This window comes from Lepus europaeus, chromosome 1 (assembly GCF_033115175.1).
Source record: "Lepus europaeus isolate LE1 chromosome 1, mLepTim1.pri, whole genome shotgun sequence".
Classification (NCBI taxonomy): Eukaryota; Metazoa; Chordata; class Mammalia; order Lagomorpha; family Leporidae; genus Lepus; species Lepus europaeus.
In genome coordinates this window covers 70091110-70115340 of record NC_084827.1, presented here as the reverse complement: position 1 = coordinate 70115340, position 24231 = coordinate 70091110, and the positions used below count along the sequence as shown (strand labels likewise).

General features: G+C 35.1%; 1 protein-coding gene across 2 annotated transcripts in view; it reads left to right on the top strand.

Annotated features, from left to right (window-relative positions):
* The window catches only part of DPP10 (dipeptidyl peptidase like 10), a 791529-nt gene that overhangs the window by 705136 nt on the left and 62162 nt on the right, over window positions 1–24231 (top strand). For both annotated transcript variants that reach the window (XM_062199274.1, XM_062199266.1), the window contains 2 exons: window positions 7462–7500; window positions 14804–14911. In XM_062199274.1, the coding sequence (XP_062055258.1) occupies window positions 7462–7500; window positions 14804–14911 (147 nt within the window). The remainder of the gene's footprint in view (window positions 1–7461; window positions 7501–14803; window positions 14912–24231) is intronic.

The following is a 24231-nucleotide window of genomic DNA, read 5'->3' as shown; positions in this document are numbered from 1 at the left end:
AAGATGGCCCAACACCTTGGGCCCATGCACCATGTGGGAGATGAGGAAGAAGCTCCTGGCTCCTGGCTTCGGATCAGCATATCTCCGGCCGTTGCAGCCAATTGGGTAATGAACCAGTGGATTGAAGACCTCTCTCTCTCGACCTCTGCCTCTCTGTAACTTTGACTTTAAAGTAAACAAATAAAATCATTAAAAAAATATAATGAAAATTGTTGCCTAGGTCTCATATGAAATGGTAAGAATGCAAAGGAATGATTTTTTAATGACTAAAAAGAAAACAATGTTAAATAGGAAGCCTATCTCCTTTGAAAATATCTTTCAAAAATGAAAATTAAAACATTTTTAGATAAATAAGAACTTAGATAATTCATCATAAGTTGAATGACACTAAAAGTAATAGAAAATGAAGTTTTTTAGGCTAAGGAGATTGCACCAGATGAAAACTCAGATCTAAATGAGAAAATTGCAGGTATCACTAATGGTAAACTTGTATTTTTTAGTTTTCATTTTGCTAAAGTATGACTGATTACTTCAGCAAATTAAGAGTTAATGTTAAGGCCGGCGCCACAGCTCAATAGGCTAATCCTCTGCCTGCAGCGCCGGCACACCAGGTTCTAGTCCTGGTCAGGGTGCCGGATTCTATCCCGGTTGCCCCTCTTCCAGGCCAGCTCTCTGCTATGGCCCGGGAAGGCAGTGGAGGATGGCCCAAGTGCTTGGGACCTGCACCCGCATGGGAGAGCAGGAGGGAGCACCTGGCTCGTGGCTTCGGATCAGTGCGGTGCGCTGACCGCAGTGCGCTGGCCACAGCGGCCATTGGGGGGTGAACCAACGGAAAAGGAACACTTTTCTCTCTCTCTCTGTCTCTCACTGTCCACTCTACCTGTCAAAAAATAAAAAAAAGAGTTAATGTTAGATATATTGCCAGAGATTAATAGAGCTATTTCATAATGATACAGTGTCAACTGATTAGAAATATTTTAAAGCTTGAAATACTTATGTACCTAATATCAAAGACTTAAAACACTTTAGCAAGTCATTAGCCAACACTAATAAAACCAAAGAAGAAGCAGAACAATTATACTTGAAGATTCTAATATTCCCTGATCCATATAGAATCATTAGTCAAAAACTGACAAGAATATAGAAGCTTGGACAACACTATTAACAACTTAGCCAAACTAATATTTAGAAAATACTTTATCCAACAAATTCAAAATTGAAAAGCTTCTTAAGTACTGAAGGAATATTGATAAGCCTCAAACTTTAAAGAAGTAATATCTTCAGATTACATATATATTTAAATATATATGTATATATATTTAAAGATTTATTTATTATTTGCAAGTCAGAGAGAGAGGGAGAGACAGAGAGAAAAATTCACTCCAGTAATGACCACAACAATCAGGGTTGGGCCAGGCTGAAGCCGGGAGCACAGACCTATATAGGCCTCCCACAAGGATGCAAGGGGCCCACAAGCACTTGGGCCATTATTCGCTGCTTTCCCAGGTGCATTAGTATGAACTGAGTCAGAAGCAGAGCAGCCAAGACGCCAACAGGCACCCCAATGTGGGATGCTCGTATTGAAAGTCGAGGCTTACCATGGAGTACATTTTTGATGACAAGGAGATTCAGTTGAAATAACTACTACTCATACTATTATATTTATATGTGGAATCTATAAACTAGAATATTTTGAAGTACAAATGAGAAAGGTGGTTACCAAAAGTTGGGGGTTGGGTGAGGGAATGTTTGTCAATTTGATTGAAAGAATAAATATTTGACTACTATTACATGAAAGAGTGTCTATTGTTAATAATAATTTAAAATACATTTCAAAACATTTTCAGCATTTGAAACACAATTTATAAGTAGATATAAGGAATAGATGTATTTTCATTAGTATGATTTAATCACTCCATATTGGTGCATATATCAGAACATAACTCAGTACCTTATAAATATTAATATTCAATTAACAAAGATAATTATAAGATGAAGGTACTAATTCAATAAAACACAAATTAGAAAACACAAATGTAAATTTCACTCAAAGCAATTAGAAAAAATTAAAAGAAAAAAAATAAGAACACAAATTAGTAAAAGTGACAACAAACTCAAAAGAAGCCCAATGTGAGAAAAAAAATGTTTCTTAAAAAATGATAAAATTGGTAAATCCTTACTTGTACTAATGAAGAAAAAAACACATTACCAATGTGCAAAATGACATCTCTATGAAGTTTTCAGATCTTTTAAAAATTTTGGTACTAACAGCCAAAATATCCTCAAATATATGACATGGACACTTTCTTTGAAAGAAACAAGCAACAAAATGGATGTTTGAAAAGGAAGCACATTTGAGTAGTTTTTTGTAAACTGAAGAAATTTAATTTATAATTAGAACCCTTCCCTTGAAAATTCTAATGATAGATTCAGTAATGAATTCTATCAAATATCTGTGAAAAATGCCATAATTTCTAGTTCATTTTATGGTTGGTACTATTTCAGAGTACTACAGACTGCCCAATTTGTAATGATGAGAAATGTATTGGCTCATAGTTCTGAAGGCCGGAAAGTTCAAGATCAAGAGTCCTCTTACGGCAAAGTCTCCTGAAAGATGGGCAAAGAGAGGGTGCAAGAGAGGCATCCTGTTAATAAGGAATCCATTCCAACATAACAAACCCACTCCCACAATAGGAGCATTAGCCAATTCATTAGAACCTCTCATTCATGGCCTCATCAGCTCTTGAGCCCCACCTCTTAATATTGTTATATTGGCTGCTGAATGTCAACATAAGTTTGGAAGGAAACAAACTCTAACATTCCTATAGGAATAAACGGATACTAAAGGATAGAAAATGGAGAAGGAAGGCCATTGGTCAATTCATTTGATAAGAATAGGATACTACCAATATGAAAATTAGACAGTGACATTACAAGAGGGAACATTTTGTACTAATAATGTTCATGAATTCACAAGACAATCCTTAAACATATTAATACCGAAATCTAGGACTAGGGATAGAGGATTGTATATCATGACCAAATGGGGTTTATCCCAGGAATTGAAGATTGATTTAATAATGAAAACCAGTTGATACAATCCTTTATATTAAGAGAAAAAAATACAGCCAGTGCTGTGGCACGGTGGGTAAAGTTGCCACCTGCAGTACCGGCATCCCATATGGGCGCCAGTTTGACTCACGGCTGCTCCATTTCCCATCCAGCAATCTGCTGTGGCCTGGGAAAGTAGTAGAAGATGTCCCAAGTCTTTAGGCCTCTGCTGCTGCATGGGAGACCAAGAGGAAGCTCCTGGCTCCTGGCTTCAGATCAGCACAGCTCCAGCCGTTGCAGCCATCTGGGGAGTGAACAGTGGATGGAAGCCTCTCTCCCTCTGCCTCTGCCTCTCTGTAGCTCTGCCTTTCAAATAAATAAATGAATCTGTAAAAAAAAAAAGTCATATCTATAGACGAAGAAAAGCAAACGATAAAATTCAATGTCCATGTAACTTTCAACATAACGAAAAGACACATTCTCTATATAAGAAAGAGTGCCCAGGAAATAACGTCCACACTCAACAGTGAAGCACTGAACTTTTTCCGTGAAAGATCACTGTAAGGAAGTATATCCATTCTCACCACTGTCCTGCAAACTATACTATAAGCCCTAATCAGGTTAATTTAACAAGAAAGAAACAACATAGTATTTGGAAAAGAAGGAATAAACCTGTTTTATTTGTGAATGACAGTTGCCTACATAAAATGTAAAAATTATTTTAAAAACCTAGACTACAAGATTACAACTTGTAAAATCAGTGTACCAACATCAGTGCATGTTCAATATCCTGATTTGATAATTTTATTATGATTATACAGGAGACTATAATTTTCTTCAGAAATGTTCACTGAAGTATCTAAGGGTTAAGAGTGCAATGCCTCCAATGTGTTGTCAAGTTGTTTTTCTTACAAAAAAACAGAAGTCTGGTTCTTATTTCTCTTTGAATGATTTTGAAAAGTGTGCTTCTATTTTTCTCTCAAATGATTTAGAAATAAGAGAGAAGGGAAAAGGAGGGGAGAGCATAAAACAAATAGAGCAAAATAATGCATGTGTCTGAAGGGTGTGCTCAGGTGTCTTGACATCATCTTACAAGTTCTCAGCTAGTTTGAACTTGTTTCAAAACAAAGGATTTTTTTTTAAAGAAATTTGTTTATTTTCCTTACTTATTTGAAAGGCAGAGCAACAGAAAGAGGGTGAGGCACAGAGAGAGGGAAATATTTCATTCACTGGTTCATTCACTCTCCAAATAACCAGAACAGCCACACCTGGCTAGGCCAGGCTAAAGCCAGGAGCTAGGAATTCCATTTTGGTGTTGCACATGGTTAGCAGGGTCCCACATCCTCTGACCATCTTCTGCTATTTTCCCAGGCACATTAACTGGAAAGTGGACTGAAAGTAGCGTAGCTGGGATTGAAACTGGCCCTCTGATTTGGGATGCTGGTATTTCAAGCAGTGGCTTAACCCAGTGCTCCAAAACACCAATTCCAAAATAAAGAATTACAAAACAAAAATAGATTAGCAATATACCAAAGAAAAATAAACTAAAATACCATCAAAATCAGTATACAATTAACAAGTAAGAATGAATTTATCACATATTATGAAAAAATCCCAATAATGAAAGCTACAACATTGCTAAAAGAAATTTTAAGAGACTTTGAATTGAAAGGCCTAATATTGTTAAGATGCTAATTCTACAGATGTTGAGCTATAATTTCAATATAATCCCAATGAATATCTCATGGAACTCTTTGTAGGAACAGACTAGATGGTTTCACATTTACAGAAAAATTCGGAAGACCTAGGTATGTCAAACCAACTTATGAGAGAGCAAAGTTGGACAATTAGCACTCTCTAGTCTCAGTAACAACTAGAACATCATAGAAAGCTAGACATAGTGGAAGACACTTAAGGACACAAAAATAGAACAACTGAATTGAGCAGTTTCCAAAACATATCCATATTAATCTGATAAATTGATTTATAAAATAAATCTGTGGGGATAAATTGTGCTGGAAAAAATGGCATTCAAAGGGAAAAATGATGTTTGGCACATATTTCATTTAATATTCTAAGTCAATCTAAGATAAAGTATAATCCTAAATTTAAAAGTTATTACTGTCAATCTTCTAAAAAAATGGGATGTAAATTCACTATATTGAATAGGTGAAATTGACTAATTATAAAAAACATACACAGGGCATCATCAGTATTAGAAATATCCCTTTGATGACCATATTAAAGAAATGATTAAACAAGCACAAACTAGAGAAAAATATATTGCAAAATGTGTATCTGACAAAAAATACAAATATAAAGAAATCCTGCATCTCAATAATTAAAAGACCACCCAGAAATACCATTAAAGCATGTGAAAAGACAATTATGAGGAAGATATTCAATACATGAAAACTACTCAACATTATTAGACCTTTCAAGAAGCCTTATGTAAGCAGCCAAAAATTTGGAGACTCTTCCAATATCTTATTAAAAGGAATGTATTAAAAAAAGAGCATAACTCCACATTGACATTCTACTCAACAATTTAACAAGAAGAAGATACAGAATACTGATACATTCAGCAATATGAGTGAATCTCAAAAACATGTGATATGGAAGAATACTCACACTAAAGAATGAATAATATGTACATAATAAATTATTTGTTTTCTGAATTTCTAAAATCTGCAAATCTAGTTTGTAAGGAAAATCAATGGAGTGGTCGTCTTTCTGGAACTTCTGTGAATTAGTATATGGGACTGTTTTGAGGAGATTGAAAGATCCTATGTCTGAATGGAATGCAAATTAATTGTGTTGAAACTCACCACAGTGTACACTTAAGATCTGTGCATTTCACTATATATCACTATTTTTAAAACAAAACTGTTCTGTTGCCTACAAAAGAGAGAAATAAATGAAACGTCTCTTTGATCAGAATGATGAGTATATATGTATATATAACAGAGATGAATTAATCATTTACTTTTGGGGTTTGATAATACTGTCACAGTAACATTGTATTATTAGCAAATTTATCTGTCTTCCTCTTTAAACCACCTAAATTATAAACCAACTAGCATTTCTTTATTTATTTAATAAAGTATTCTGATGATTTCTTACTCAGTTGATTACTAAATCATTTAAAAATTAGCATTAAGATGTTCTAACCAAGCAAGAAAAATCCTTTCACTTCTATGCAAGGATAATATTAATATGTTCATCACATATAGGTATCTGCAAAAGTAAAGTGATTCAATGAAAAATAGATGTAGAGATCATGTCATATTATTGATTTGATGCCCTGTTGATATTCTTTTATTCCATGTATGGTGTTGATTTTTTTTTTTTTTTACTTTCTGTTAATTCTTAGTAGCATTTAAGTTTTGAGATTTAATGTTTCTTTCAAAATTCGGTGATACTATTGAATACTGCATTCTCATTTATTTCATGTATTTTAGAGATACTATGAATAGTTATTGCTGAGATGTAAGTAGACTATCAAGAAATGACTTACTTAGGTGTTTTCCTGATTTATGTATGTAGCAAAAATATTTTTAAAAATTACCTTGAAAAGAGACAGTGGTCAGTTATAATATAATATTAATATGAGCTTAGTAAGATACAGTAGAGAAAAAAGACCCTATACATAAATTATTACATAGAGCATTTTGAAGTGTGTTCCTTTATGCACAGGAAATTATATAACATACTGTTATTTAGCTTTCTTAATTTGAATACTCTTGTTTTAGAATCATTTATTTCAGAAAACTATAACACAATTCATATCATTACATGGAGGCAGTATTAGTATAACATGTTATCTTTGTATAATTACTTGAGATTAAGTCAGTATAATATTGCTTGTTTTGTTATGATTTTGGTTATGATTAGCTGCCAGACTGTTTTAGAGAACATGGCATTTTCCTTAACACTGAAGCACTGCTGATAAGGAAACATGGCTGTGATTAAGAGGGTACTGAGTATTGAAAGGATGTCCATCCTTTTAATTTTATTACTGGCTGTTTGCCCAGTCCCTTTGAATGACTTAATAATTCTGCTTCTGATGGTGCCTAGAGGTGAAAAGAGGCAGCATCTGTTGGTTCAGAGTAGCTGGAATGAGGTAACCAGAACTGCCAAATGATCTCCCTTTCCTGGTGACATACTGCTAGAATTCTGAAGTCCAGCAAAGAAAAGAGTTTATAACTAAATTATCATATAATCCCAATTCTCTAGGTCACTTTATTTTAATTTACATCAAGAATGACAAAGGGATCAGTGAGATCACTTATGGTATTTCACCAGCAGAAGGCAGTGGGGAAATGTCTGAAGATAAGAGGCAAAAAGGAGCTTTGATCTGTGCTTGTTTTGGTATTTAGATGCTTCATAGAGTTAATTATTTTCTTTCAGAAATATGAGATGACATCAGATACATGGCTCTCTAAACAGGTAAAGTACTGTTTGTCTCTGTCACGTGTTGGCCTTTGTACTCATCCTATTCTCCAATTTATTTAATAATTTTCATAAGTTATTGTAGTTACAAGACTTGAAGTCTTTGCTGGGAGTGACAAAATAATCTTTTTCCATTACCATATTTATAACTTCGGCTTTCTGTGACATCATTTGTGAGCAGGTTACTTCTGTTTTTTTTTTGTTTTGTTTTGTTTTGTTTTGTTTGTTGTTTTGTTATTTTTTGTTTTAACAGGACATAAATTGAAGAAGTACTACCAAGAACTATATTAAGGTCATTCACATAAGTAAATTTTTGTGTCAATGTAGTAGGAAAGAATGCAATTCATTAAAGCTAGAAACCACCTGCATGGTTAAATTGCCCTTAAAATTGACCAAACCTCCACATAAATAGAACACGTGGAGAATATTTCAGATGAGCACCTTTTTCCTTACATGTCTACTGGTCAGTTTGTCACATAAGTAGACCTGGAATAAATATGACCATGATTGATAAAAAAACAAAATATCCACCAAATGTTCTTATACTACAGAATTCAGGAGAACTAAAAGAAGTTAATCGACTACAACTATGTCTGAATCCATTGTACTATTTATTCCATGACTGCTTTTTACAATGTCACATATTTTGTTTTGTTTGGGTGTGTTCAGGGGTTCTGTTTGTTCTTTAGAGTCCTCCTTATTTTGTATTTTCTCCCTAAGTGACATTCACATCTATGTTTTATTCACCACCACATGGTAAGAACACCAAATTTATAACCCTGGGCACTTGTACGATGAGCTCAGAAGCATCCATATTCTTATTTGTCAACCCCTCCTGAATCTGCAAGATGGTTCACATGTTCCTCAGATCCAAGGTCTCTTTTAGTCAGCCTTATTTCTTTTTCTAATAGGAGTCAAGGAGCCAAGCCATACAGCCTTTAAACCATTATCCTAATCATCCTTGAATTTTTTCTGATTTTTATCTGCATATAATTCATCATTAGGTTATTTGATTTTGCTTTCAAAATTGAGTCAATTTACTTTTTTCCAACATACAAACACCATCTTGGTTCAATGAGAGGTACTGCAGTTCCCTCTTAACTGACAAACTTTAAAAAAAAATCTTTTTTTTTTTTTAATACAGGGAAACAGATTACAAGTAGTTCATAGCTAGAATTCTTAGAGTACAGTGACACTTCATCCCACTCTCTCTCCACCTTCCTTTCTTTCTTTTTAACGTTTGCAATAACATTTTAATTTATTTTATAACCATAGACTTTTAATGTTCCAAGAAGTTTGCCAATGCCAATGTCTTGCAGCATTTCCCATTTCTTCTAGTAATTTGATGGTTTGAGGCCTTAGGTTTAGATCCTTGATCCATATTGAGTAGAATTTTGTATAGGGTGTGAAGTAGGGGTCTTGTTTCATACTTCCGCATGCAGAGATCCAATTTTCCCAACATCATTTGTTGAAGAGACTATCATTTCTACTGTCAAATTTAACTTCTCAGGTATCTGTCTATCTGTTCTGTACGCTGCATGCTGCCTGAGTGACCTCTTTGAAATATGCATTTGACTGTCATCATGCTTATTTTTATATTCTCACTTCCACAGCTCAGAACGATTTCTCTGTCTTGCTTCTGCCATTCATATAAAGACTCACATCCTTAAATGATCCAAAACATGTTAATTTGAATGTTTTTCTAACTCTGTATCATATCATCCTTACTGCTGCTTTCTCCATTCAAGTCAAAATAGTCCTTATTTCTGAACAGGATGTGTCAACTTCTTTCTCATTTGAAGTCAGTTCATGTTGCAACCTCGGGTTAAATCACCTACTCTAGAAATCACCCCCTCCAACCACCCTGACTAAATCTGATTCCTCAGTAAAAGTTGTCCTAAAGTCAAGTGCAATTATTGTGTGACATTTCAAGAATTACTTCTGACTTTTTTTAAGATACAGTATCAGCAACAATGTCCATTTTGCTCTTCATTGTAATCTAAATGATTAATGTAAAATCTGGTATATAAGGAGGCATGCCTTTGATGAATGAATAAAAAAGGAAAAAAGGCTGTAATGATACTAACTCCTTGTTGGTACAAACATCATGTATAACAAGACCTAGACAAATATATATATATATATATGTATATATAAAATGTGTATAAATATATATGTATGCAGAGACACTAATATCAATATGAACAATTTTTATTTTACTCATCATGTAAAATAATTAGAAAAATCTTTGATTTTACAGCTAATAATGGACTTTCACAAAATTAAAGTTAAATACTGAAAATAAAAACAATGACATATGGGTATTTTGTACTCTGAACTGTCCTGCATTATTAAACCTAGTTGGCTATCATTTTTATTTCCAGAGGCTTTCATTAGTGTTTAACATACATCAGTATAATGCATGCTCTTTTGAGATTGCCCTAAATCTTAAATACCAAACTTATGGATATTTAAGAGAAACTTTTTAAAACAAAGCATCTAGTTATCAATTAGTAAGTAAAAACTACAGTTAATAGTTTACCCTAGTTTATTTTTCTTCAGTTCAAAGTGGATGAAATTTATGAGATGAACAATCATGAGAAGCAGCAAATTTATACATAAACAAATTTAATACAATACAATACAAGAAAACATGATATTTGTCTTTTTGTGACTTGTTTAACTCACTAAGAACAATGGTTTCCTGTTGTACCCATTTTGTTGCAAAAGACAGGATTTCATTCATTGTTTATTCATATGACATTTTCTTTATCCAGTCATCTATTAATGGACATCTGGGTTGATATTGTATCTTGGCTATTGTGATTTGAGCTGTTATAAACATGGGAGTTCAAATAACTCTTTCATATGCTGATTTCATTTCCTTTTGGTACATTCCCAGAAATGGGATAGCTAGGTCATATGGTTACTCATTGTTTAGATTTTTAAGGAACCTCCACGCTGTCTTCCATAATGGTTATACTAGTTGGCATTCCACGAACAGTGTATTAGAGTACCTTTTACTTCACATCCTCACCAGCATATGTTGTTTTTTGATTTCTGGATGATAGCCATTATAACTAGGGTGAGGTAAAATTTTATTGTGCTTTTTATTTGCATTTCCCTGATAGCTAGTGATCCTGAGCAATTTTCCATGTGTCTATTGACCATTTGTATTTCATTCTTTGAAAAATACCTGTTCATGTACTTGCCTATTTCTTAACAAATTTGTTTTATTTTGTTGAGTTCCTTGAGCTCTTTATGTATTCTGAATATTAATCCTTTACCAGAAGCGTAATTTGCAAATGTTTTCTCCTATTCTGTCTGTAATCTCTTTACTTCATTGAGTGTTTCCTTTGCTGTGCTGAAGTTCTTTTAGCTTGATGTAATCCCATTTGGGTATTTTGGCTTTAATCGCCTGTGTTTCTGGGGTCTTATCCAAGAAGTGTTTGCCAATGCCAATATCTTGTAACATTTTCCCTGTGTTTTCCTCTAGTAATTTCAGGTCATAGGTTTAGATCCTTGATCCATTTTGAATTGACTTTTTTAGTAGGATGTAAGGTTAGGGATTTTCTTTCTTTCTTTCTTTCTTTTTTTTTTTTTTTTTTTTGACAGGCAGAATGGATAGTGAGAGAGAGACAGAGAGAAAGGTCTTCCTTTTTGCCATTGGTTCACCCTCCAATGGCCGCTGTGGCCAGCGCATCTCGCTGATCCGAAGCCAGGAGCCAGGTGCTTCCCCTGGTCTCCCATGCGGGTGCAGGGCTCAAGGACTTGGGCCATCCTCCACTGCACTCCCAGGCCATAGCAGAGAGTTGGCCTGGAAGAGGGGCAACTGGGATAGAATCCGGGCCTTGGCCGGGACTAGAACCTGGTGTGCCGGCGCTGCAAGGGGGAGGATTAGCCTATTGAGCCGTGGCGCTGGCCAGATGCATGGATTAATTTGGGAGGGTTTTGAATCTCTTCCATTGGTCTACATGTCTATTTTTGTGCCAATACCAAGTTGTTTTAATTTTTTTTAAACTTTTATTTAATGAATATAAATTTCCAAAGTACAGCTTATGAATTACAATGGCTTCCCCCCCCATAACTTCCCTCCCACCTGCAACCCTCCCCTTTCCCACTCCCTCTCCCCTAGTGTCAAATTGTTAAGTCAGCAACAGGTGTTGTTTTAATTTTTAATACCTTGTAATATGTCTTAAATCCTGGTATTGTGATGCCTCTGGCTTTGTTTTTGTTGTAAAATGTTGCTTTAGCTATTTAGGATCTCTTGTGTTTACATATAATTTTCAGGGTTTTTTTGGGATCACATTAACTCTGTAAATTATTTTGGTTAGTACGAACATTTTAGTGATGTTTGTTCTTCCAATTTATGAACATGGAAGATTTTTCCATTTTTTGTTTCTTCTTTTTATCTTTATATTTTTTAATATTCATTATAGAGATCTTGCACATTTTAGTTAAATTTATCCCAAGGTGTTTAAATATCTTTGTAATCATTGTGAACAGGACTGATTTTATAACTTCTTTCTCAGTCATGACATTTTTGTGCATAGAAATGCTATTGGTTTTTCATGAAGATTTATTTTCTGCAAATCTGTGAAACTCTTATGAATTCAAACAGCCTCTTAGTGGAACCTTTTGGTTCCCCTATATAGGATCATGTCATATGCAAATAGGTGTAATTTGACTTCCTCCTTTCCATTCGTATCCGTTTGATTTGTTTTCTTAGTTAATGACTCTGACTAAAACTCCCAGTATTATATTGAATTGTTAATGGTTAGATTACATCCTTTGCTTGTTCCATATCACCTTAATTCCAAAACCAGAAAAAGATACAACAAAGTAAATAGTACTATAGGCTAATATTGCTGATGAGCAGAGATGCAAAAGTCCTTAACAATATATTAGCTAACTGAATACAATGACAAATCAAAAAGATCACCCATCTGGACCAGATGGGATTCATCTGAGGAATGTAGGGATGGTTCAACATATACAAATCAATAAATGTGATACATTACATTAGCAAACTGAGGAATAAAAACCATATGATCATCTCAATAGATGCAGAAAAGCTTTTGATAGAATTCAATATCTTTTCATGATAAATATCTTAATTGGCTATAGAAGGAAATTGGTTACACAAGTAAAATACCTAAACCCAATAATGAAAGTATATGAAAAAAACCACAACCAGCAACATATTGAATGGAGAAAAGCTGGAAACATTTCTTTTAAAATTTAATTTTTTGAAAGCCAGACTTACAGGCAGAAAGAGAAAGAGGTATCAGCCTTCTATCTGTTGGTTCACTGCCCAGATTGTTGCAACAGCTGTGACTGGGCCAAGCCAAAGCCAGGAGCCAAACTTTCATATGGGCCTTTGACTTGGGTTGTAGGAAGCTAAACACTTGGGCCACCTTCCACTGCTTTTCCCAGACCATTAACAGGGAGCTAGATTGGAAGTGGAGCAACAGGGACATGAATCAGTGCCCATATGGATTGCCAGCAGTGCATATTGCGGCTTAACCCACTGTAGCACAGCACTGACCTCCTAATTATATTCTTAAAAATTAAAATAAAATACAAACTCAATGGGAAATCTTTTCTGCACAATAGAATAGCAAGTGAGGGCAAAGCCTATATGTTGGAGGAAATTTGGTAGATAGAGTGATATGTTTGTCAAATATTTTTGCTGATATATATATGTGGACTCATATATTCAGCAGTTATGAATTGAGTATCAACTGTGTCTAGAGCAATAGAGCTAAAGTGATGACATTGCAAATTTATTTTAATTATTAGATGCCTAGTAAAGGAAACCATCAATAGATCGGTATAATAAATGCATTCAATGTCATGAAAGAGTTGAATACAGGATACATTTTGGAATAATGAGGAGATTCCTTAACTAGGAGAGATCCCCAAACCAGGGAAATTTTGGAATGCCTTATGCTTCATGGCAATAAGTAAAATATACTTAGACTTAGTACAAAAAGAATGACAGGTAGATTGTTTTAGGTGGAAGAAACCCCACTTGTCACAGCAAAGCAAGAGAGATACCCCAGCCAGCAGGAGATGTAATAAATTTGACTCTATCCTAGTTGAAAGGGAACATACATACAAACACCCAAATATACAAAACATACCCTGAGGGAGTTAAATGCAATAGATAGAATAGAATGAAGTAAAAAAAGAGAAGCATATCGGATGGAGTTGCATAATCTGGCTTTGTTGTTGAACTTTATATTGGGTAATCAGGAAACTATTCATTAGTAAAGTGACATTAGAGCAGAAAAGTGAATCAGAGAGAAGGAACTGCCAAATAAAGGAAATACAAGTAGCAAAGGCTCTGGATCCACCGCATGTAGGAAGGAGAAGCCCAGTGAGGAAGCAAGGGAATGAGAGAGAGAGAGAGAGAGAGAGAGAGAGAGAGAGAAACAAGAAATGAGCATGCAGAGGGCCAGGACGTCTAAAATACTGGAAGGGTGTTTGAAAGATTTACAGTAGAAACCATATCAAAGCCTTTCTTTATATCATATAGTCATGCAGTCATATTCATTAATCAATCAGGTTGGTACTCAGTGTTTTGTCAATTTAAATCAATTTTTCTCAATATTTTCCCTGAAACAAGAGAAAGAAATCTGCATGTATGGCTTTCATCATTCAATTTTCATAAATATTCCTGTTGACTTAATATGCCACTAGGATTTCAGTAAAAATCACCAAATGAGGATTCACAGTTGCAGGCATTTGTGCTTGTGTGTAGGTAAAGGTGTATAGTAAAGATGGGAAATCTGAATGAAAAAATTTTCTATAGATACCTTTCAATTTCATGGGCTTTAAGTTTTTAAATTTCAACAAACTTATATATACTTCCTCAGTAACAAATCTTCAAGTAATTAGAATTACTGACTTAAAATATATTCAATATAAGTTATGCAGTTTTATAATTAAAAATAATTTTGATAACTGGCACAGGCATCAGATTTTCCTCAACTCAACACAGTCTTGTGTAGACATGAAAGTTGTTTTTTGAGCCAATTTAAAAGGGATCTTTAGTCTAATTGTAAAATATTGTTATACACTATGTAGGAAACTTCTGCATCCTTCCCACTGTGTAAACACATACATATTTGCAGTGTAGCATTACATTAATTTTAAAAATACTATCATACATCGATTTTATAAGTAATACGACCACTTTCCAAACTAATTTCAAATTGTACTTGGTACAACTCATGTATCACTTAGCAGTAGTTGACAGCATGTTGAGACTGTTATATGTCTTTCTATGTTTTAGAATGAGGAGCCTGTGTTTTCCAGAGATGGTAGCAAATTCTTTATGACTGTTCCTGTTAAACAAGGGGGCCGTGGAGAATTTCACCACATAGCCATGTTCCTTGTGCAGGTAAGTGCTGGTATTTTTTTTTTCCCTGTGGTTTGATTTCATTTTCATCATGTTCCTAAAGGGTCATTTCCCATGGCATTCTGAGCCTATATTTAACATCTGTGAATCTCTGTTACATATATCGAGATCACAGACAATGCAGGAAGAGCACCCTTGTCCACCGCCTTAACTGTACCTTTCTCTCTCTCTCTCTCTCTCTCTCTCTCTCTCTCTCTCTTTAAGATTTCATTTATTTGAAAGTCAGAATTGCAGAGAGGGTTAAAAAGAGAGAGAGAGAGAAAGAATGAGAGTTGTCTTCTATCCACTGGTTCACTCCCCAAATGGCTACAATGGCCAGGGCTGGACCAGGTGGAAGCCAGGAGCTTCTTTTGCATCTCCCACATGGGTGGAGGAGCCCAAGCTTTTGGGTCATCTTCCACACTTTTCCAGGCACTTGATTAGAGAGCTAGATTGGAAGTGGAACAGCCAGGTTTCAAATCATCACCCAAAAGGGGCTCTGCAGATGGTGGTTTAACTCATTGGGTTACAGTGCCAGTCACTAAGCTATACCTTGCTACAAAAATGTCTCAACAGTTATAAGGTTTAGTGAGCCACGCATGTGAGAGATGAACTGAGCACCTCAAAATACATTTAGTAAATGAGAAACACCCAACTTTCAAAGACCTGGGGACACCCTAGATAAGAGGTTTTACCAACAAATGCATGTTACTTATTTTGTATAAGTAATATCTCATGGAACACTCACAGAACAAACATCAATCCAGGTTTTTTTTTGTTTTTGTTTTTTTTTTTAATTTATTTGACAGATAGAGTTAGACAGTGAGAGTGACAGAGAGAAAGGTCTTCCTTCCGTTGGTTCACCCACCAAATGTCCTTCATGGTCAGAGCTACACTGATATGAAGCAAGGAACCAGGTGCTTCCTCCTGGTCTCCCATGCGGGTGCAGGGGCCCAAGCACTTGGGCCATTCTCCACTGCCCTCCAGGGCTGCAGCAGAGAGCTGGACTGGAAGAGGAGCAACTGGGACTAGAACCCGGCACCCATATGTGATGCCTGCGCTGCAGGAGGAGGATTAACCAAGGGAGCCATGGCGCTGGCCCCAATCCAGGTTCTTTTTAAAGCAGGATAAAATATATTATTGTAATAACAAAGACAGGCCAGCACCGTGGCTTAACAGGCTAATCCTCCTCCTTGCGGCGCCGGCACACCGGGTTCTAGTCCCGGTTGGGGCGCCGGATTCTATCCCGGTTGTCCCTCTTCCAGGCCAGCTCTCTGCTATGGCCCGGGAAGGCAGTGGAGGATGGCCCAAGTGCTTGGGCCCTGCACCCGCATGGGAGACCAGGAGAAGCACCTGGCTCCTGGCTTCGGATCAGCGCGATGAGCCGGCCGCAGTGGCCATTGGAGGGTGAACCAATGGCAAAAAGGAAGACCTTTCTCTCTCTCTCTCTCTCTCTCTCTCTCACTATCCACTCTGCCTGTCCCAAAAAAAAAAAAAAAAAAAAAAGAGTCTGCGTTATACTTTTAAGGACTTTGTGATAAAAGGAACGGAAATATTTTTTTCTTGTAATATCCAAAGAATGTTAATGGTCCATGTGATTTTATTTAACTATAAAAAGATCAATGGATATACAATGATTTATTTTCAGTTATTTGAAAGGCAGAGAGAGACAGATAAATTGCTCTTCTATCGGCTGATTTACTTCCTAAACGCCGGTAATCACTAGGGCTGGATTAGATGGATTAGACACAAGCCATAATATCAGAAATCCATTTGGATCTCCATGTTACTGAGAAGGGCTCACATGATTTCTCTCAAGGGTTGCATTATCAGAAATCTGGAATAGGGTGAAGGGCCCAGAACTCAAACACAGGTACTCTGATGTGATATGTAGGCCTTTGTTAATTGCTTTGCCTAATACCAACCCCAACAATAAGTTTTTAAAAATATGATTTGAATTTAATTCCTAACAGTAAAGTTTCATAAACCATAAAGCATAAAATAATCAAAAACTAATCTCACAGGAAAAGGCTATATAATGATAAATAATTGTGTCAGAATTAGAATATTTATGAGAGTTTTTCAAAGTAGCCAAAAATCATTTCATAACCATAAAATAGAGTGAATTTTAATGCAACAGAAAAGCCTTAACCAATCCATTAGTTTTCACATTCTTGGCACCTGAAAGTCTTGTACATATTCTCAAATGGTTACCTTAGTGGTTTCCACATATTGTATTGGGTGCTTAACACTTCAAATTATTAAAATCTTGCATCAATAGTTTAAAATTTAAATCTCAACCAAGATATATGATGTTAAAATAATTGTCACAATTTTAACTTTAATTTTAATCAAAGCTGAAATAAATAATTTGGAATATATATATAATTTCCGCAGTGGAAATGTAGATCAAGTTTCCTAGCATATTATTAGTGTAGAAATACAGTTTATACACTAATGTATGATCCAATTTATGCTCAAAGCTCTAAATAAACTTAGGCAATTACATATGAATAAAATTTTGGATTTCTGTATCAAGTTATTCAAATAATTGTATCAGGTAGGTAGGATTTTAAAGGGATATTTTCATTTTATGTAAATTGAGACACTTCACTAGTTAATTGTTTCATATGATTACTTTTGCTAATTTTTTGAAAGATTTATTTTATTTATTTCAAAGAGAGAGGGAGGCAGAGAAAGAGTGAAAGAGAGATTTTCCACCCGCTGGTTTCTTCCCCAAATATCCCCATTGGCAGGGTGTGGGCCAACATGAAGCCAAGAGCAAGGAACTTCTTCCAGGTCTCCTATGTGGGTGCAGTGGCCCAGGCACTTGGGCCATCCCCTACTGCTTCTGATCCTTAGCAGAGATCTGGATCAGATGTGGAGTAGCCAGGACTGGAACCAGCACCCATATGCTATGCCACAACATAGGCCCACCTTTTGCTAATTAAGAACAAACTTTATCATAAATGCTAAGAAAATACTTTAGCTCCCCCAAAATCACAGTTTTCAAACTTGTGAGTGACCATATCATGTTATAAAATTTTTAAACCTAACATTATGTTCAGATTGTGAATACTTATAAAATCCGAAAATAACAAAAGTTGTACAACACTTCCTTCTTTATATATAGAATTCAAAAAAGGAAAAAAAAAAACACTACTCAACATACTAGAAAAAAATTTTGTCTTTTTAAAAGTGTGGGGCTGTGGGGTTGACTAGGCAGTTAAGGCACTGGTTAAGACGCTCATGTCCCATATTGGAGTATCTGGGTTCAGTACCTCATGTCCATCCTGACTCCAGCTTCCTTCTAATACTGACCCCAGGAGGCAGAGGTGATGGCTGAAGTGACAGAGTTCCTGCCACCCATGTGGGAGACCTGAATTGAGTTCCTGGCTCTTAGCCTCAGTCTCACCCCAAAGGCCAATTGAGGAATGAACCAGCTGATGGGAGCATTCTCCCAGTCTGTCTGTCTGTCTGCCTGTCAAGTACGTACATGCACATGTAATTTTAATGCAATTGTGGTATTGGATGAGGTTATGATGTTGGCAGGTAGGAATGAGATATTTATGCAACTAACAGTGATGTATTTCTAAGCCTTGGGAAGAAGAGTAGCTCCTTTACCTCAATCAAACCAACCTCACCTGCCCCCTGATTCATTTTTACCCCTGAAATGTTTAGAAGGAAAACTTCAGAGAGCAGATATGTTCACTTTGTTCCTCTTCTATATGGAGACTATAATAAAGCTTTCATTGAAGTAGAAAACATTTTTCTCTACTCTGGTTGCTCTTTAGGGAATTTCTGGTTTGCCTCACTGAGAAATGAACATGACTGCGTGATTTCTTATGGATATTTTAGCAATGAACTGACATTAATCTACTTTGTTAATGAATCAGAGCAGTGCTTGGGTAGATAAAACTTACATTTAAGTTGAGACATAAAAAAAAAACATAATCACATACACACATTACTTTAGGAAATAGCTTGAATTCCCTTGATTCAACTTAGTAAAAGCTAACAAAGAACTATTTTATGAATTGCTTATAACTGCCTTATGAATATATAGTGGGAATTCAAAAAAGTTTGTGGAAATTACATATTATGTAAAAAAAAGTATGGATTTCATTTTTTTGCACCAAAATTACTTCTTTTATTTCAAAGGCATAGAGACAAATAGCCAGAGCGGGGGGGGGGGGGGGGAGGAGTCCCATATACTAGTCTACTACTCACATGACCTCAGTAGCCAGGCTAAAGCTATGAGATTGGGCCAGGCTAAAGCTATGAGATTAGGACTTAATTCAGTTCTCCCAATTGGGTGGCAGGGACCTAATTACTGTTATCTTCCAGGGTCGGCATTAGCAGGAAGCTGGAGTAGGAGCTAGAGCTAGACATCAACCCCAGATACCTAGGCTAAATGTACAGATCTTCTAATTACAAATGTTTAAGGTACTCCCATATATATACTCTTCTAAAAGAAATAAACTGAATAAAGAGTATATAAAATTATTAACAAACTCAGCACCCCATATTCTCATATCTTTAATCAATTGTTGCACATATTTCCAATTCCTTTTTACACTAAAATGTGTGTATTCCCTTATAGACTATAGTCATAATATATAGTGACAACATTTAAATAACCTATAGGCATTTTCTCATGTCATTCAACTTTACTCATAATATTTATATTTCATATTTTTCTTATTTTAATGTCTGTTCAGCATTCTATCAATAGATTTTGATGCCATATTTAAATGTTCCAATTTTATTCATTGTTAGTTTTTTTTTTTTTAAAGATTATTATTTATTTGTTTGAGAGGTAGAGTTACACATAGTGAGAGGGAGAGACAGAGAGAAAGGTCTTCCTTCTGCTGGTTCACTCCCCAATTGGCCACAATAGCCAGAGCTGCGCCGATCTGAAGCTAGGAGCCAGGAGGAGCATCTTCTGGGTCTCCCACATGGGTGCAGGGACCCAAGGATTCGGGCGATCTTCCACTGCTTTCCCAGGCCATTGCAGAGAGCTGGATTGGAAGAGGAGCAGCCAAGACTAGAATTGGCGCCCATATGGGATGCCAGCGCCGCAGGCGGAAGATTAACATACTACCAGCCAGCCCCACTCTGGTTTTTGATATAATAGGGGATGCAGAGATAAACATTAATACTTAAACTTTATTTTCTATTTGGGATTTTCCCAAAAATACATTTCCGGAAGTTAAAAGATAACTAGGCAAAGCATAAGCCTATGTTTACATTTTAAGGTTTTGATACAGAGTGTTAAATTGGCTCTATAAAAATAGCATACTAATTCACAATCTCAGAAGCAGTGTCTGCCAACATAAGAATCCTTGCACCCCTCCTCTTTTCCTTGCTACAATATTCCACTACAAATGGCTGCCCAGACATGAAAATGATAGACGTGTGAGGCTGGGAAGCCCATAGTCAGTAGGGAATACCACTGTTGCAGTAGTTTATGCTTAGTCGTATGAGAGAACTTCCTGATTTACTCAGCAAATGTGTATTTGTTTAAGTACCTTGATAAATGAAATTTGTAAATTTTTGTAAACATTTTACTGCCTCACACAATCAGTGAGTAGGTAAAAATCATTAGAGCTGAATTACAGAATTGTTGTTTCAGGCTATTTTCATTACAGAGAATGATGGTTGTCATTACAAACACTTTAATGTTCTTTTTTTCTCATTTACAGAAGTTCTTTCTTGTTAAAGTAATTTCAAAAAATAAAAACAAAAATAAAAATAACTTAGGTGTTTTCTTCCAACCTTATTCCTTTAAACATAATTGTGTTTATGTAAAACACTGAATTACATACTTACAGTTTAAATTAAATTTTAAACTTTTGTTTAAAAGTACCTTTTCTCCACAAAGCTAAATAATTTTGAAAAATAGTTCTTTACAAGATTAATATTTAGTTCACTAAATACTTAGAGGTACTTCAATAACCATTAGTTTCAATGCTTAATTTAGTGACAATTTGTTATAGTCAGAGGTTATACTGTACATACAGCTTATTTATAGTAAGAATTATTTGTTTAGTAATAATTAGCAGAACTGGAATCCCTGAATCAAAAGTAAAATATTTCTAAGCCCTTAGATATGTATTTCCAGATTACTTTCAGTATGAATATTTGAAAGCAGAATATGTGAACATTTTATCCATATTCAAATGTTCTATTATAGCAGTATTTTTAAATGTATGCCTCTTCTGAAAATTTATACAGCTAAAATATTTATTTTTCTGAATAGTGTATGGTTTATGCATGATAATTGTACTTTAAGCACTTCCTGAGTCACACATAGATGCAAAAATTCTTTTACCTCGGACCATCAAGTTTTTGATCATGCATTATTCTTTCCTTCCTTTTGTTATGTATGTAGACCTTGAAGTTCTGATTCCCATCTCTGCACCTGTGGCATCCTATATCCTGCAGTTCAATCTGCAGTTAAAGAGAAAGTTATATATTATTATTATTATTTCAAAGACATGACACCTTTTTCTCTTAAATAGGAGGTGAACGGAGTGTCTGTTATGTTAAGTGGCTCAGATTCATGGGTGTAAGCAATTGTCCTGTCATCTTTTAAAATTGTGTTAAATGGAAAATTATATGTTGGTGAATCCATTCACTTTCTCTATTCAGCAACATGGGGTTTTGCCCATGAGAGCTGATGATTTCACTTGGAACAATTTTAAGTGCCACTATTCATTACAAATACTGTAGATAATAGCATGTCCCCAATCCACAACTCTATCACCTAATCAACCCAATAACATTTTTTTTTTTCATTATGTTACACTGCTGTATCTGATTAGGACATTGTCTGAAAACAATTGGCCCATCTCATGTGATGAACAGTCAATGAAAGCATGCTATTTTAATCACTAAAACATTTTCCTTATTTGGAAGCAATGAAAGTTAAGCAGAATTCAATATGATAAATTTGAAAAATCCATGTGTAAACAGGTAAAAAGCATATGCCCACTTAAATGCTTACTGCAACCAATTACAAATAGAAATATGAAATTAATATTTAATTTCTCGATGTAAGATAAAATCTCTACCAATTGAAAGAGAGGTATCTGATGTCTATTGTCTCAAATAAAAAACCTTTATTCTATACTTAGCCCTCTTTAAAAAATGAGAGCACTAGTTTTACTGCTTTTCATTCTAAAAGTTGAAGTGTGAATTCAGTCTAATATATCTAGCTATGTTGCCTTATCAAAAATTTAATAGGTTTTATATTCATATTTGGTGATTCTATTCTACAATGTTAATAGTAGAGGTTATAGATACAAAGAAAGAAATGTTACTGTGAAGCAAAAATTGTTATTCTTTTCCACTGTGCTAAATTACCTTTACTGTGATTGTATTTCTCCCAAGGTGTTTGTAAACCTATTTGTATTACACATATCCTAGTGGACAAACAGGAAGCCCTTGATATCTCATTGTTTTCACTTACAGTATAGTAATCTACTATGGTCTGTTTTTGCATTATTTACTATAAGTCCAGTTCAAAATTAACTCACTGTTATGATATAAAGTATTTTGATATGTATTATAGGAAACTGATTTTATGCTATTATATATGAAACATGGGTTCAACTTTTCCCTAGATTTTCTTTGTCCTTTTAGGTATAAAGCAAACAAGGTGATTACACGTATTTGAAATAAAATCAAAAGGATATAATGGTGTTCTTAAAGCTCCCGACAAGTTCTTTTGTTCCAACACTTAGAAGCATGGTATTTTGAAGTAATGGATCTGTGAATTGAATAGGATAGAATTTTATTTTCATGCACAGTGTGCAGTTTTCAAAGCATTAGCAGCTATTCTTCTGTCTTTAAAACATCCAACGTACAAACTATTGAAATCTTTACTTAGTATATATTAAATTGATCTTCTGTATTTAAAGATAATTGAAAATGAATCTTGATGAAGAATGAAATGGGAGAGGGAGTGGGAGATGGGATGTTTGAAGGTGGGAGGGTGGTTATGAGGGGGAAAAGCCTCTATAATCCAAAAGTTGTACTTTGGAAATTTATATTTATTAAATAAAAGTTAAAAAAATAAACATACAAAATTGAAAAAAAAAATCCACACATGCCTTGAAAAATAGAAAACGATCTACCTAAAAATCTGTGGACTAAAACTATCTCTAAATATTTCTAAATATTGGGAAAATATAGTTAATTTTTTAGTGTTTTGAGATTTTTTTTTCCATTTTATAATTGTCATCTGAGATGCACTAAAGCATTGAAATTTTAGTGTGCTGTCCTTGGCTCATTCAAAGCTCAGCCTGTAAACGAATAAGGAAAGCTATGGCATTGATTATTGTCTTACAGAAAGTTGGCAACAAAATATCTAAGCTTAGAACTCCATCCTTGCCTTTGAGTTGTACCAGTCTCAAATGTCATAAATTGACTTTTGTGTTTGTATTTATATTTTTCTCAACAAATAAACAAAGGCATCAGACATTAAACAGAGTAGTTAACGTAAAGAAGTTATATACTTACTGTTGATCATACACAGCTGGGTGTCCAAAACACTGTCTTTAAGAACAAACAATAGGAGCTGACATTGATATGTAGTGAGCAAAGCTGTCGCCTGTGACATCAGCATCCCATATGGGTGGCAGTTCATGTCTCCACTGCTCCACTTCCCATCCATGGCCTGGCAAAAGCAGAAGAACATGACTCAAGTATTTGTGCTCTTGCATGCATATGGGAGACTTGGATGAAATTCCTGGTTTTGGTCTTGCTGAGCCCTAGCCATTGTAGCCACTTAGTGATAGAAGATACTTCTCTGTCTCTGTTTGCATCTCTTCCTCTCTCTCTCTCTGTAATTCTGACTTTCAAATAGATATTAAAAAAAAAAAAAAACAGTGAATAGACTAGGTAGTGCAAAGAAAAATATGTGCAAAGAAAAAAAAAAAAACAGAATTTTGCGACCATTAGTTCACTCCCCAAATGCCAGCAACTCCATCAGAGTATCCTATGTGGATGGCAAGATCACAGTTATTAGATCATCATCCATTGCCCCCCAGCATGCACTAGCAGGAAGCTATATCAGAAGCAGATCAGCCAGGACTTAAACTGGTAGGTACTCAAATGTGGGATGCAAGGGTCCCAAGCATCAACTTAACCTGAAGCACAACAATTCCTATCCCAGAATTTTTGAAAAACAAATTCTTATCCCTAAATAAGTCTTTGGTGAATTTAAAGCAAAACTGGAATTTTTAAAAAATATTTTATTTATGTACTTGACAGAGTTACAGAGAAGGAGAGAGAGAAATGTCTTCTATCCACTGATT